We start from the raw sequence: 14,093 nt of genomic DNA on the forward strand, positions 1-14,093 counted from the left end.
CGGGATCTGCCTGCTCGGGATCGGGATCTGCCTGCTCGGGATCGGGACCGCGCACTCGGGAATCGCAGCGTGGCACTGGCGGTGGGAGGAGGATAACGCGTGCCCTCTCGTGGCCGCTGAATGGGAATTCCCCTCCAAGGAGAGGGACTTCCCAAGGCAGGCTCACATGGTGCAGGCTGAGCTAAGAGGCTGCTGGGAAACGGGGAAGGGCAGAGTGGTGTTCTGGCTTGGTGGGGTCTCTGTGCCTGGGGAGTTCTGCAGAGGGCCGCTGCTCCCCGAGGAAGTCCCAAGGGACACTGTCCTGTTTCAGGACTTGCTGACCCTGTTGCCTCTTCCCTGGGCATGCCCTGGTTGCCAGAGGATGTGCTGAGAAGCCAAGTGTCTGACAGGAATGTGAGCCAGGCCCTGCCACCCCGGGCACTGAGCAGGGGAGGGCTGGCAGTGCCTTACCCTGTGTTGACACCAAAGCTGGTGTCTGGCAAAGCACAAACCTCCAACAGCAAAGCTCACCTTGATTGCCCAAACTTTTTTCCTAACCAACCTGCTCCCTACTCAAGGCTCCTATGCAATCATTCTTGGCATCTCTCCCTGAGGAGCTGGAGCTGTGCAGCATAAGGAATAGCTGTGGGATGAGGGCAGCCCAGGAAATCTCTTGGCCCTTGACTGTGTGGTCCTTTCTCCCACAGTGTTCAGCTTGCAGGACCTGTGCTGCCGAGCCATTGTGTCCTGCACCCCAGTCCACCTCATCGACAAGCTGCCCTTGCCTGTCACCATCAAGAGCCACCTGAAGTCCTTCTCCATGGCCAACGGGATGAACGCGGTGATGATGCACGGCCGGTCGTATTCCCTGGCCAGCAGCGGGGGCGGGAGCAGCAGCAAAGGGAACAGCCTGAAGAGATCCAAATCCATCCGGCCGCCCCAGAGCCCCCCACAGAACTGCTCACGCAACAACTGCAAGATCTCTTAGCAGGATGGGCACCGGGAGCTTCTGTCGGATCCGCACCCACCCACCGATGTACAGCTGTTTGCACACCCAGCCCTTCCCCACTGGATCCTTTCGGATGGGTTGCTTTTCCAATGGCACGCACAAGCGTTAGGAATGTGCTCACGTTTTGGCTTGGCATAGGAAGAAGCGTGGTGCCGGCTGGATCCCGCAGTGCTGCCGGAGAGAGGATCTGCCAAGTGACCCTCCAAGAATGCTTTGGGCTTTGCCTCTCAGCCTGGGGTGGAAAATTCAGCAGCTGCCGGGCTGGGGAGGGGGGAAGGGGAAAAAAAGCTCATCAAGTCTCAATGGAGCAATGGATTTAATGGAAGATTGAGAGGCTTAAGGGAGTAGGCAAGGAGAGTCTGTGCTGCAACTTTAACTCTTGGCCTCCTGAACAGATTGCTGGTGCGATAGTGATCCTTGGATGTAGACAAAAAGAAACAGGGACAGGGGAATAATGACAGTTTTCACCGGGATGTTCACCTGCTGTTGCCAAAAAAAAACAGAAAACAAGGCAAGAGTTGGCCAATTGGAAAGGGGAAGGCAGCACTCGCTGCCTTCGCTTATTTATGTAAATATTATACATATATATATATATATCACTTGTTTTTTAAGGGTTTTTTTAAGAAGCTGTCAGGGAAAATTTTATGCAGCCATGTAAATACAAGCACTGGATGGACTTTCCCAGTGTCAGCAAAGGGGAGAAGTGGAGGATTTTCTGATGAAAACATAAATGCTTTAAGAGACTTTCCCTCACCCCCGGGCTCGTGGTGGCATTTTTAAATACTACATGTGCAGAAGGAAAGGACAATTCGTGTGGAACATGCCCCAAGCTGCTTTATTCCAATCACTCCCTAAAACTTGTGAGTGCTGATGCAGGGTGGGATGGCAGTGGATGGAGGGGCAGAGTGGAGAGGCCAGGGTCCTGGGGGCTGGGGTTTTTTGGCAGGCAGGAGGAAGAGGCAGCTCTGGGGTCAGACTGATGCCTTGCTCGCTTTGAGCCTTCTGGTTGGGGATTTGGGAGCAGGGGGTGGAAGCATTGTACCTAAAGCAGAGGAAAAATGCTGAATTTTGTCCCTTATTGCTGCAAAACCTTGGCTGTTGCTTCCAGTGCCCTTCATCCAGGACACCACCCCGTGTGACAGCCCCTGGATTCTGGCTGCTTCCAGCTTTGCTTTCCCAAAGATGCTGCCTGAGGTTGCACTGCTGTGGCTCCTCCTGGATGAAAGTGGGAAAGGGCAGAAGTGGCTTTTCCCACTGGAGCGTGAAGGAGCAGGGACTAGGAAGGTGAAAGGTTGGGGTGGGGAAACAGCAATGCCCAGGTCCCTTAGTGGCAAAGTCACTCAGTTCTTGGGGCAGTCCCAGAAGATCAGGAGAGCAAACTGCTTTGCTCCATAGGACAGCTCCTGGATTGTGAAGGGGCAAGAGCTTGGGATGGATCTTCTGTCAAGCAAGTGCACCTGCTTTCTTGGCTTCATCCCACGGCTGACCTGTGCTGGGAATTCACCTGGAAGCTGAGAAATAATGCTCAGCCCTTACCCCAGAAGCTCAGGGGGTTGGCAGCGGGGCTGAGCTGTGGCGGCAGATTCTCGTGGGTGGCCGGGGTGTGTAGACTGTGAGTACCATGGTAGGAAGTGAAGTGCACAGTGCTGCCGTCCTGCTCCTGGGATCAGCAGCTCCTCAAGGCCTGGCCTTGCTCTGCTCCCTCTCCCCAAGCCGCTTGTTGCACTGTGTGGGCAGGATGAAGCCGCAGCGGCTCCCGCGCGGCCGACAGACCCGACAGCCCCGCCGTGTCCGGGCTGGACACATCCCCCCGCGGGGACATCGCCTTCCCTCGCTCCCGAGCCCACCTGGGAGGTGCTGGAGCCTTCCCCCTCCCCTCTGCAGAACACAACAGGGGCAGGTCTCTTGGCTCAGCTTTATCTCTGCTTTATCACCCAGCTCAAGTGAGCGGGGAGAGAATTAAACCCCAGGCAGGCGGAGGGGCAGAAGAATCCTTTGTAGTGGTGCTTTGGCTCGAGAGCAAAGCCGGGGCCGGGCCCGGCGTGGTGGCACAAGGCCGGGGGATTTGGAGAACCTGTCTGGGCTGGCTGGCACCTGTTTCCCATCACTTAACACACAGCAGAAGACAATCGCTGGCTCAGCAGCCCGGGGATATACGGCCAACAGGTGACGGGCACCAAAACCGACGGCTTCTCCCGGGAAACACCACCCCGGGCACTGCAGGGCCCCGGCTGCTCCCAGCACCGGTGTGTGGGGAAAAGAGGGATGGAGGGCTCCTTCCTGAAACCACCAAGCTGCTGCATGTCTCAAAACTGGCTGTACCTCTGCTTTGATTTGGCTGTGCCACGTGTGCCACGTCCCCACACCGTTTCCCTGTGGTTGGTTTGGGTTTTGCCACCCTGTAAAGTCTCACGGATCCTGTCTGGAGTGAGGATGGATGATTTCCCTGGAGTGATTGCCCAGCAACGAACTTTTTTTATTTTTTAATTTAAAAGGAAAAGATGCTTGCATCTGATGTCAACACTAGTCTGTAGCTGCTCTCCAACACTTGTACCATTCCTGAGTTGGTTTTTTTGGACTATCCTTTTATTTTTTTATTCCTTTGTACAGTCAGTGTTGTTCAACTGATTCTACATGGTTTCGTTTTGTATAAATTAAAGTCTTTTTGTTTGTTTTGATCTACCAATTGAAAAGTGGAGAAGTTGTATCTAGTTTTGTGTGGGCTGGGAAGAGGTTGAAGGGAAAAGGTGGCAGTTTGCCCATACCTGGGGATTTGGGGCTGCTTCTAGTGCAGGGGTGTATTGCCACTTCCAGGTCATCCACAAAATAACTCAAATTGCATTTTCTGATGAGTCTTCACAATCATGATTCCTGGTTGTGGTGGCTTTTTCCCCTTTTCTGTACATGCAGAGACTAAATCTGTTCTTGATTCTCACAGATTTGGGGTAGTGGAGCTCTAAGAAAACACGGATTCATTTCCAACACAGTTGGTCCCGTAGGTGGCTGGAGAAAACCAGGCTCCCCAGGAGCTTGCCAGGAATTGTGCTCATTCCAGCTCCACAGGGACAGGTTTGCAAGTAGTCAAAGCCTAAAATCCCTTCTTTGGGTCTGGGTGATCCTGGGGGAGCCGTCACCCATCCTGCCCAGACTGGAGCAAGCTGGAGGCCATCCTGGGATAAATGTGACTGAAACTGAGAGGATGCAGCACCAGTGTCACATCAGGGTGGCCCTCGGAGGCACTGGGAGCCCCAAAGAAGGGGGATTTGCTTCTGGGGTTGAGGGAGACTTCTTGTCTGATCCTTTTTTCCCAGCCCACCTCCCCTTGACCTCCCTTTTCCCCTGCCTTCTCACTTCCCTAGGATCAGATTTTCCACTTCGTACCAGACTGGCCACGCTTGTTTTAACGGCTTAAGTAGTAATTGCCGGGGCTGGGAAGGGGGCAGGGGGAAATGAGATCGTGTCTGCAGCCTGGAAAACCCTGGAGCTAAGGTGAAAGCCTGGTCAGGGAAGAGCCTTTTTTTTCCCCCTTTTTTCAGGGGGTTCTGGAAGTGTCAGTTGCCTCTTGCAGGGCTGAAACAAAGGCTGTGTGTGGTTTCAGGTGGGGCAGGGACAGCCGGAGCCCATTACGCCGGAGCAGCAGGGGCTGCCTGGGCCACAGCTGTCTGCCTGGGAAGAGCAGGGCAGGAAAACACTGCACAGCCTCAGCGTGGTGGGAAGGCTGGGAGAGCTTCAGGGCTCCGTGGAGAAGGAGGAGGGAGCAGGTTCCCCTGGGGTGATTCAGGTCTTTCCTCACTGAGTGTGTTTCTCCACAAACACCTTCCCGATTTGAGGTGTCTTGGTTTGGTCCCACTGTCCCTCACAGGCTGGGAAGAGGTGGTGACCTCCATCTGACTGGAAAATGCTTGAAAATGTGGGTGTGTGTCCCCGTGGGTGTGTTAGAGGGGCAGGAGCCCCCTGGGTGCAGAGGGTCATTGGAGGGGGACACATGGCACTGCCCCCTTCCTCCAGGACACAGTGCTGAGTCCCTTGTCTTGAAGGGAGAAGATGAACCATAACCTGGGATGAGCTCAGTTGGTTAAAACTTGGTCCTAATAATGTCAAGGTCATGGGTTCAATCCCTGTATGGGTCATTCACTTGAGGGTTGGACTTGATGATCCTTGTGGGTCACTTCCAACTCATAATATTCTGTGATAAACTCACATCTGTGTCTGGGATCTTTGACAGGAACACCAAAAATCCTGTTTTAGGGTGCCATGGGTGCTTGGACACTTGAAGGTGAACAGTTTAGGGGAGACTGAAGTTACAGCTGCTTCAAGCCTTGAGATGGTGAAAGTATCGTGGGCTTAGTCGGGTTTGATAGAGTCACTTTGTCCTTCATCTTCGGCTGAAGAATCACTAGAAGAGGCTGGGTGGGGGTGAGGATCCCAAGCTGGGTGGGCTTGAGGTTCTCAAGTCACTGGAAGCTGCATTTCCAACCACACAGCACCAGCATCTCTCTGTCCAGTGCTGCACCACTGGGGTGAAGGTTCCCTGCCACTGCTTGTCCGGCCTCACGGCCTTTGGTCTCGGTGACACAGGGATGAGACGTCTTGGGCTCTGGTGTGAAACACGTGCCACCCTCAGGGCTGCTCCTCTGGCTCTGGAGAGGGGCCGTGGGCCAGGAGCTGACCCAGACCTCAGCACCATCATCGTGCTGTGACCACACAGAGCCCGGCCTGGGTGAAAGCTGGGCTTCAGCTTTGCTGTTCCCTCCTGCACCAGCAACCTTGGGAGGACTCTGGGGCACCCCAAAGTGGCTCTGTAGCCCTGGGCTGCATCACCAGGGAGCAAGGGGCCCTGCAGCTGCCACACTGCTTCCCAGCTGGAGCAAGGTGGGTTTGTGGGTCAGGGATCTCCAGGCAGCCGGTGACTGGGGTGGGCTGGGTGAGTCTGGGGGGTCTCCAGGCTGCCAGGATGTGCAGGGTATAGCCCCCAGCAGCTCCTACCTGGGCTATCCTGATGCAATTCCCTGTTTGCAAAACATCAGCCTTCCTGAAAGTGTCCCGGGGCAGCAGAACCTCCCCTTGGCAACCATGGCTGGAGGGACCGACCCTTGGGTGGCTGCTGGGCTGTGAAACTGCGGATCCCAGGCACAGCCATGGGACACACTCCAGCCCTCCAGGTGTGGTCATGGCCAGCTGGTGACAGACCTGACTGTGCTTTGGGGTTTGGGGCCCCGGGGAGCCCCAGCATCGCCCTGGGCAGCCCAGAGCCCCCGGCAGCACAGCCGATGGTGAGCCCGGGCAGGGAGGTGGCAGCGCTGGCAGGTCACTGTGCCAGGGCACTGCAGCTACACCCTGCTCACACCAGCGTGGGGGTGTCGAGGGCCCCCCCAAATCGCCTGGTCTGGGGCAAAAGGGGTTCCCCGAGGAGCTGCACACCGGGGGAGCACCAAACCATTACATGCAAAAGCCCCTCAGGGGTGTGGGTGAGTTGGATTCCCCGCAAAAACAAAAACCAAACAAGAAAGGGCTCCCCTCCTTTTTTATGTCCCCTCCACCACCTGCCCCCCAAGAGCAGAGGCTGGAGGTGTTGAGCTGCTCCCCCGGGGCAAAACCCCCTTGGGTTTGCTGTTTCACAGGGGCTGCAGACCCCCCTCGGCGCTGAGGCTCTCGCCAGAGCCGGAAGAGTTAATGCTCCCAAAATGCCATGAAATGTTCCTGCTGCAGGTCAGTCTCCAGCGGGGATTAGGGGGATCTGGCCGGGGAGCCGGGGCCGGCTCCTGGCAGCTCAGGGCCGGTGCGGGACGTGCTGGTTGAGCCCAGGCACAGTGTGCCGGGTCTGGTCTGGCTCAGAGGACAGCCTGGCTGTAAATCAGCGGGGAGGGAGGGCTGGGAGCCCCAGGGGGAGCCCCTCCAGTGGGGCTGGGTGGGCACCCAGCCCGCGGGGCGAGCCGGGGTCCTGTGCCGGCAGCGCGGCGCTCGTGGGATGCCGGCGGGGGAGCGGGGATGGATCCGTGCCGCTGCCGGGATCCCGCTCCTGGGCACCTTTGGCTGTGGTGCCAGTGGGTGCCCAGGGGCGAGGTGCGGGGTGAGGGGCTCCCGGGCAGCCCGATCCCGCAGCGTGGGCTCCCCGTGCCTCCCGCCGGCCGCCCCGTCCCACCGGACTGCAGGCTCTGCCTCTTTTCTCATCCTGCAGGAATTCGGCTCCGTGGGCCGAGCGGGTTTTTGTGTGTCCCCCCCTCCCTCTCTTCACTCTCCCTCTTTGGAGACTTTCTGCATTCTGCCTTTGATCTCCCCCCGTGTTTGCCCAGGGATCGCCGGGCTCGCCGGGGTTAGAGGCTGAGGTCAGCGCCTTTCCCATTCCAAACACCCAGAAACATCAGTGGGAAGGGAGGGGATTCAGATTACAACCTTCCCGTCCTCCCCTTCCACCCCACTCGCCCCGCTCGCCGCGCCGGGGATGGACTGAGCCCCGGGGACACCCGCCGCTGCCACCGTGTCCCCGAGAGCCGCGCGGCGATGGATGGAGGGCGGCGTTGCCGGGGGTCCGGCGGGCGCCGGCTGTGCTGAAGGGCAGAGGTTTGGTCCTCGCCTCCTCCTCCTCCTCCTCCTCTTTGTCCCCCCGCCTGCCCGCCTTCCCCCTCATTCCCTCCGTCCTGAATGTGATTTATCCCGAGCCCTCGCCAGCGAGCCAGGCCGGCGGCGCGGGGTGGCCCGATGGCTCCTCGTGGGGGTCGCGGGGCCCGGGACCAGCGCACGGGTGGGCGGCAGCGGGGCCCCGTGGGCATCGCACTGCTCCTGCCCGTGCTGGCGGCGGCGGCCGGACTGAGCCTGCAGCCGGGCAGGACGCGGCACCCGGGCGTGTGCCCCAACCAGCTGAACCCCAACCTGTGGGTGGACGCGCAGAGCACCTGCGAGCGGGAGTGCCAGGCAGACCAGGTGAGCGGGGGGGCTGCGGCGGCGGAGGGAGGTAACAGCTTTTGGGGGGCATCCCCAGGTCCCCGAGGAGATGTTTGGGGTGCGGGTCCCGTGCCCGGTGGCACAGTTGGTTCAGTTGTTTCGGTGCAATCGGCCCGGCTGCAGCTCTGCCTCCCCTAAGCCCCTGCTGGCGTGAGAGGTGCCCCGGGGATGCTCCGCGGCGCCCCACAGGCAGAGAAACTGCTTATTGCCCCCACATGCCTCCCCCTCAGGCCATGCCCCTTGGACAGGATCCCCTGCCCTACCCAGCCATGGTGTGCTGGGACGGGGATCCCATCAGGCAGAGGACAGAATCAATCCCCTTCCAACTTTTCCCTGAGGGCAGGAGCACACCCACGAACAGGGCTGCCCATCCCAGAGAGCCCTGGCTCTGGGCTCCGCAGTGGTGAGCGGGACCCCCACCACGGTTAGGGCTGCCCACACCCAGGATGGGGAGACTCCTTCACAATTCATCTGTGTAACGAGTTCTGCCTCCCCTCAGCCAGCAAAAGCTGAGAGCGGCAAGATGCTGTTTGCTTTGGGGGAGAAGGGCCCGACATCACTGCAGTGCACCCCTAAACATCCGGGGGGGGACTGAGGGTGGGCTGGGGACAGTCCAGCGGTGCTGGGGAGGTTTTAGGCTCTTACCCAGAGCCCAGCAATGCCAAAGGTGCACAGAGCTACACAGGGGACACCTGCCCACCCACAAGTCCCACAGGGGTGGGAACAGCCCCCACAGTCACAGCACGGCAGTGACCTCCATGTCCTCCCCACAACCTCCTCTCCCTCCCGGGCCAGGACTGTGAAGACTTTGAGAAGTGCTGCACCAACGTGTGTGGGCTGCGGAGCTGCGTGGCCGCGCGCTTTGCAGACGGCAGCGCCCCGGCGCTGGCCCTGGCACCCGCCGCGTCCTGCGAGAGCTTCGTGTGCGCCCAGCAGGGCTCCGACTGCGACATCTGGGACGGGCAACCCGTCTGCAAGTGCAAGGACCGCTGCGAGAAGGAGCCCAACTTCACCTGCGCCTCCGACGGGCTCACCTACTACAACAAGTGCTACATGGACGCCGAGGCGTGTCTGCGCGGCACCCGCCTCACCACCGTGCCCTGCAAGCACATCTTCACCTGGCCCGACACCAGCCCGGTGCCGCAGGAGACCACGGCGCGCCCCACGCCCGGCGCCGGCCCCGAGGTGCCGGTGCCCCCCGCCCTCTACACCAACCCCTTTCACCAGTCCGTGCGCGCCGGGGGCACCGTCAGCTTCCGCTGCGACGTCAGCGGGCGCCCGCGGCCGGACATCACCTGGGAGAAGCAGAGCGAGCGCGAGGAGAACTTCATCATGCGGCCGGACCAGATGTACGGCAACGTGGTGGTCACCAACATCGGCCAGCTGGTCATCTACAACGCCCGCCACGAGGACGCCGGCATCTACACCTGCACGGCCCGCAACGCCGCCGGGCTGCTCCGCGCCGACTTCCCGCTGTCTGTGGTCAGGCGGGAGCCAGGAGGGACCCCGAGGGCCAGCAGCCCCCAGCCCTTCCCCAGCGCCGAGTGCCTGAAGGAGCCGGACCGGCGGCGCTGCGAGGCCATGGAGGTGCGCTGGCACTTTGATGCCAAGCAAGGCTCCTGCCTCACCTTCCGCTACGGCGGCTGCGGGGCCAACAGGAACCACTTCGAGACGTACGAGGAGTGCCGAGCCGCCTGCCTGGGCAGCGCCCGCCCCACCTGCCTGCTGCCCATGGTGCAGGGGCCCTGCCAGAACTGGGAGCCGCGCTGGGCTTACAACCACCTGCTGAAGCAGTGCCACTCCTTCGTCTACGGCGGCTGCGAGGGCAACACCAACAACTTCGAGAGCAAGGAGACGTGTGAGGACGTATGCCCCTTCCCCAAGAGCCTGCAGTGCAAGGCCTGCCGCCTCAAGAGCAAGATGGTGCTGAGCCTCTGTCGCAGCGACTTCGCCATCGTGGGCCGGCTGATGGAGATCGTGGAGGACCAGGACTCTGGCATTGCCCGCTTTGCCCTCGAGGACGTCCTCAAGGACGAGAAGATGGGCCTCAAGTTCTTCAACATCAAGTACCTGGAGGTGACCTTGACCGACATGGACTGGAGCTGCCCCTGCCCCAACATGACGGCGGAGGACGGGCCACTGATCATCATGGGCGAGGTGCACGACGGCATGGCCACGCTGGACCCCAGCAGCTACGTCCGGGCAGCCAACGACAAGCGCGTGAAGAAGATCTATGAGCTGATGGAGAAGAAAACCTGCGACCTCCTGAACCGCTTCCAGGACTAGGGGAGAGCCGGGACGTGCCAACGGGGGGAGCTGCAGACTCACCATGGAGGGGGGCGGCCTGGGGAAGCCCCTGCACCTGAGGTTACCACCATCATGTCGTTCCCCCCAACCTCATGCTGAGCCCCAGACCAGCTCCCATCTCCCCTGTAATTTATCTGCTGCATGCCCCCCTCTTGTGTGCCCCCCAGCCTGGCCAGCAGCAATAAGGAACTGGGTTGGGTTGCAGAGGGGTGGGAAGTCTGCCAGGACATCCCTGCTCCCCATAAAAACTTTCCCACCTCAGCGAAGCCTCTGGACCCAGTGCAGCACCCCCAGTGCAGAATCTGACCCCCCATTGGTGCCGGGGGTGGGCTGGAGATACCCCCGTGTTGGCACTGAAAGCATCAGGGAGCTGCTGGGGCAGGGAGGAGCCAAAGCCACAAAGTTTATTGGGGGGAACAGCACAGTCCTGGGGAACGGGGAAGGGTGATGGGTCCCCTGCCATCAGCACAGCATCCTCAGAGCAAACCAAGCAAGAAGTCTCCCCCTCACCCAGGGGTGCTGTGCCCCCGCTCCCACACCTGTGCCCCCCCCATGCCTGTCCTCCTCTGGTCCCTGCTGCAAAGGGAGAAGGCACTGGGGGAGATGGACCCCCCAGCCAAGCCACCCCCAGCTGGGGCAAGTATGGCACTGGCCCATCACTGCTGTCCCCAGATGGGACCTGTGGGGGGACGTTGGGACCCCTCGAGGAGGCAGCAGTGGGGGCAGCAGTGCCGGGAGGTGCTGGAGGTCGGGGCAGTTACAGCTTGCGGAAGATGAGGCTCTTGTTGTTGGCCGGCATGTCCACCTGGGGGCACAGAGCCGGGGGTCAGGGGGCGCCCACCGGTGTGGGGACTCCCCCCAGACCCCGTCACTCACCATCCTCTCCAGGCGCAGCCCGTTGGCCTCGGCCAGTTCCCGCAGCAGCGCCGTGTCCCGCAGCCCCCAGGCGGGGTTCCTGCGGGGAGGGAGGCTGGGTCAGGTCAGACAGGTGGACATCGGGGAGGGAGGAGCGGGTCAGACAGACGGACATCGCGTCCCGAGGCATCCCCATCTCCCGGGGGTGCCCCTGGGTGCGGGGGCTTCCCCCAGACACTGCTTATCTTGAAGGACCACACTGGGAGGGAGCTTCCTGCAGCTGCAGGAGCACGGACGGGCAGGACAGACAGCACTGGCAGGACAGACAGGACAGGCCCCCAGCAGCCTGGGACCCCAGCCCCCTCCTACCTCTGCCTCAGGCTGCGGTCAAAGTCCACGTTGCTCTGGGGGCTGATCTGTCCATCCACGGCGTAGGGCTGGTGGGACAGGGAGCTGGAGCTGGAGCTGCAGGCGGGAGCCATCCCGTGTCCCCCGAGTGCCCCCCCCCATGGGCTGCTGTCCCCACCATGCACAGAAGCCAAGCAGGAAGAGCCGTGGCCCCCAAGAGGCACCATGGGGCCCATCACCCTCTGTGAGTCCTGTCATCCACCTCAGGTCCTGTCACCCACTACAGGTCCCATCACCCTCCACAGGCCCCCCCCAGACTCTGCCTTGGATAAGGCAAGGGAGATGAGCATCTTTCCCATCAAAAACTGCCCCATCCAGGGCTCAGCATGTGCCCCAAAAGGCAGAGACTCCCTAAACCCAAGCTTCCCCCTTTCCTGCCCCCTCCCCAAGCCATGCCTGGAGCTGCCCTCCCACCTGCCACCCCCCAGCATTCCCAGTGATGCCCTGTGCCCTGCAGATGCTCCCACAGCAGGACAGTGACCCACCCCATAGGTGAAGAGCACTCCTCCAGGCTTCAGCAGCACCCCAGCACCCTTGAACAGGCCCTGGGGAAATCAGAGAGATGGGAACCAGGTCAGGGGTCTGGGGACACCCCCTGGAACCCCTCACCTCAGGGGAGTGCCCTGGCACTCTCAGAGCAGGGGACAGGGCCTGGGGCAGGGCTGCTCACCTGGGTGCAGCGCAGCTCCGCGATGTGCATCATGTTGATGCTGACAAGGAGGTCGAGGGAGGCGGGCTGGGTGCCCCCCCACGTCTCCCAGCCCTGCGAGACATCCACCACGATGGGGGGCAGCAGGTTGGGCAGCCCTGTGGCCTCCACGTAGGCAGAGATGCTGTGGGCACCAAACCCCACCTGAGCCCCAGCCGGGCATTGCCTGGTCCTCCCTCCCCCGTGCATCCCTCCAGCACCCGCTGCAGGCACAGACAGAACTCCTGGATGGTGGCTGAGGAGGTTGTGGGTGCAGCACAGCTGGGGGCTCTTTGCTCCCTGATGGAGAACTGGCAGCTCCTGGACAACCAGCAGCACATGGATGGAGAGGCCCCAGGGCCCAAACCCCCCATTCTGGAGCAGCCTGTGCTCCTGCCTGCCTGCACTGCCCCGGTACCACTGCCCCAGCACCGCCAGATTTTGGTGTGATTTACACCCTTTTCAGCACATTCACCACCCAGGTCTTGGCTCTGCAGCCTCACAGGGCAGTGGGTGCTGCTGGGTGGGCAGGACACAAACCCCCCTGCACAGGAGCCGATTCCGGCACCTCCCCACAACGTTTATTTTTTTCCATGGGGGAAAGATGGATTTTGGGGCTTTTCTGGGAAAAATAAAATCCTGAGCTGGGGAGCCTGGTTGGATATTGGGATTTACTGAAAAAAAATATAGTGAGTATTGACTTGGGAAGCCTGGGATGGGTAGGAGTTGAATATTGTGGTTTGTCTGGAAAAAATAAAGTGTCAAGCAGGGAAGCCTGGTCTGTCCGAAGGATCTTTGCTGGAAAAAAATTCACATCAAGCTCATATGAGAGCAGGATATTGGGGTTTTCCTGGAAAAATACAGCACTGAGCAGGAGAGCCTGAGCTGCCAGAGAGTTGGATATTGGATTTTTCCTGGGAAAAAAAAAATAAATTGGGGAGCCTGGGCCCACTGTTGAGTGGGTCTGTTCTGGAAAGAATATCCATCTGACAGCTGGATATTGGGGTTTTCCTGGAAAAAACACAGCACGGAGCAGGAGAGCCTTGGCTGCCCCAGAGTTGGAGCTGGGGTTTTTCCTAGAAAAAAATAAAGCGGGGAGCAGGGAACCCGGGCCGCGGGTCCGTGGGAGGGGGCTGCAGGCAGGCGGTGCCCCCGGGCCCCCCCAGCCCCCCGGGCCCCCCTCACCTGCGCAGGGCCCGGGGGTCGATGTCCGAGGGCTGCCAGCGCGTGTGCGGGAGGGCGCGGGCGAAGTGCGCGGCGTGGAGCCCCGCGCCCGATCCCACCTCCAGCACCCGCAGCGCCGCCCCCGCGGGGGCTCCGCGCCCCGCGCACTCCCGCAGCACCGCCAGGATCGGGCCCTTGTTGCGCTCCGCGGCCGCCGGCACCTCCATGGCCGGGCTGGGAGGGGATGGGGGGAACTACAGCTCCCGGCACCCCCGCGGGACCGGCCCACGGGACCGCCCCAAGGCCGCGGGTGGAGCTTCCACGGCGGGGTGGGTGGGGAGAAAAAAAAAAAAAAAAGAACGAAAAGGTTCCTGCGCCGCCCGGGAATCGAACCCGGGTCGCAAGAATGGGAATCTTGCATGATACCACTACACCAGCGGCGCTGCCGGCAGCGCTCCCGCCCTGCCGCGCCTCGGCCTCGGCCCCACGCGGGACCCCGCGGGCCGCTGGGCCCCGCAGCTCACCCGCCACGCACGGACATCCCCACCCTGTCCCCCACAACAAAAGCGAATTGAGGCTCTGCATGGACACCCCAGGAAACTGGGAGTGAGTGGGGAACCACCCCTGCTGTGGCTGCTCCCACTGGTGATGGAGGTCTGGAGGGATCCGTCTGGAGAACAAGGATTTGGAGTTCAGCTCTTCTGAGCATAGAAAAGCTCAAGGATGTGCCCACAGGCACTG

At 60.9% G+C, this 14,093-nt stretch overlaps 3 protein-coding genes and 1 non-coding gene across 4 annotated transcripts in view; 2 read left to right on the forward strand and 2 right to left on the reverse strand.

Moving 5' to 3' along the window:
* RAB40C (RAB40C, member RAS oncogene family) overlaps nucleotides 1-3,684 on the forward strand; it is a 24,292-nt gene extending 20,608 nt beyond the window's left edge. Inside the window, exon 6 of the mRNA XM_027693701.1 lies at nucleotides 687-3,684. Within this exon, the coding sequence (XP_027549502.1) occupies nucleotides 687-967 (281 nt within the window). The 3' untranslated portion in view covers nucleotides 968-3,684. The remainder of the gene's footprint in view (nucleotides 1-686) is intronic.
* WFIKKN1 (WAP, follistatin/kazal, immunoglobulin, kunitz and netrin domain containing 1) lies at nucleotides 972-10,216 on the forward strand. Its single transcript, XM_027693678.1, has 4 exons — nucleotides 972-1,015; nucleotides 4,052-4,120; nucleotides 7,756-7,909; nucleotides 8,726-10,216. Exons 1-4 carry the CDS (start codon nucleotides 972-974, stop codon nucleotides 10,214-10,216), a joined length of 1,758 nt encoding a protein of 585 aa, XP_027549479.1.
* Nucleotides 10,217-10,616: 400 nt separating this feature from the next.
* METTL26 (methyltransferase like 26) lies at nucleotides 10,617-13,625 on the reverse strand. Its single transcript, XM_027693692.1, has 6 exons — nucleotides 13,374-13,625; nucleotides 12,171-12,333; nucleotides 11,986-12,045; nucleotides 11,462-11,529; nucleotides 11,114-11,192; nucleotides 10,617-11,042 (listed from the first exon to the last, which is right to left on the reverse strand). Exons 1-6 carry the CDS (start codon nucleotides 13,577-13,579, stop codon nucleotides 10,995-10,997), a joined length of 624 nt encoding a protein of 207 aa, XP_027549493.1. The 5' UTR covers nucleotides 13,580-13,625; the 3' UTR covers nucleotides 10,617-10,994.
* A 99-nt stretch (nucleotides 13,626-13,724) lies between these two features.
* Nucleotides 13,725-13,795, reverse strand: TRNAG-CCC. Its single transcript has one exon. It is a non-coding gene; the product is annotated as a tRNA-Gly (tRNA).
* Between the last annotated feature and the right edge of the window lie 298 nt (nucleotides 13,796-14,093).

Source organism: Neopelma chrysocephalum, unplaced genomic scaffold (genome assembly GCF_003984885.1).
Source record: "Neopelma chrysocephalum unplaced genomic scaffold, ASM398488v2 Primary Assembly neopelma1_93, whole genome shotgun sequence".
Classification (NCBI taxonomy): domain Eukaryota; kingdom Metazoa; phylum Chordata; class Aves; order Passeriformes; family Pipridae; genus Neopelma; species Neopelma chrysocephalum.

Coding starts and splice junctions, on each gene's coding strand:
- METTL26 (XM_027693692.1), bottom strand. CDS start 13,579: ATGGAGGTGCCGGCGGCCGCGGAGCGCAACAAGGGCCCGATCCTGGCG. Junction 12,046..12,170: donor CGGAGCTGCGCTGCACCCAG/GTGAGCAGCCCT, acceptor TGATTTCCCCAG/GGCCTGTTCAAGGGTGCTGG. Junction 11,043..11,113: donor GGCTGCGCCTGGAGAGGATG/GTGAGTGACGGG, acceptor CTGTGCCCCCAG/GTGGACATGCCGGCCAACAA.
- WFIKKN1 (XM_027693678.1), top strand. CDS start 972: ATGGGCACCGGGAGCTTCTGTCGGATCCGCACCCACCCACCGAT. Junction 4,121..7,755: donor GTGATCCTGGGGGAGCCGTC/ACCCATCCTGCC, acceptor GGGCCCCGTGGG/CATCGCACTGCTCCTGCCCG. Junction 7,910..8,725: donor GGGAGTGCCAGGCAGACCAG/GTGAGCGGGGGG, acceptor CTCCCGGGCCAG/GACTGTGAAGACTTTGAGAA.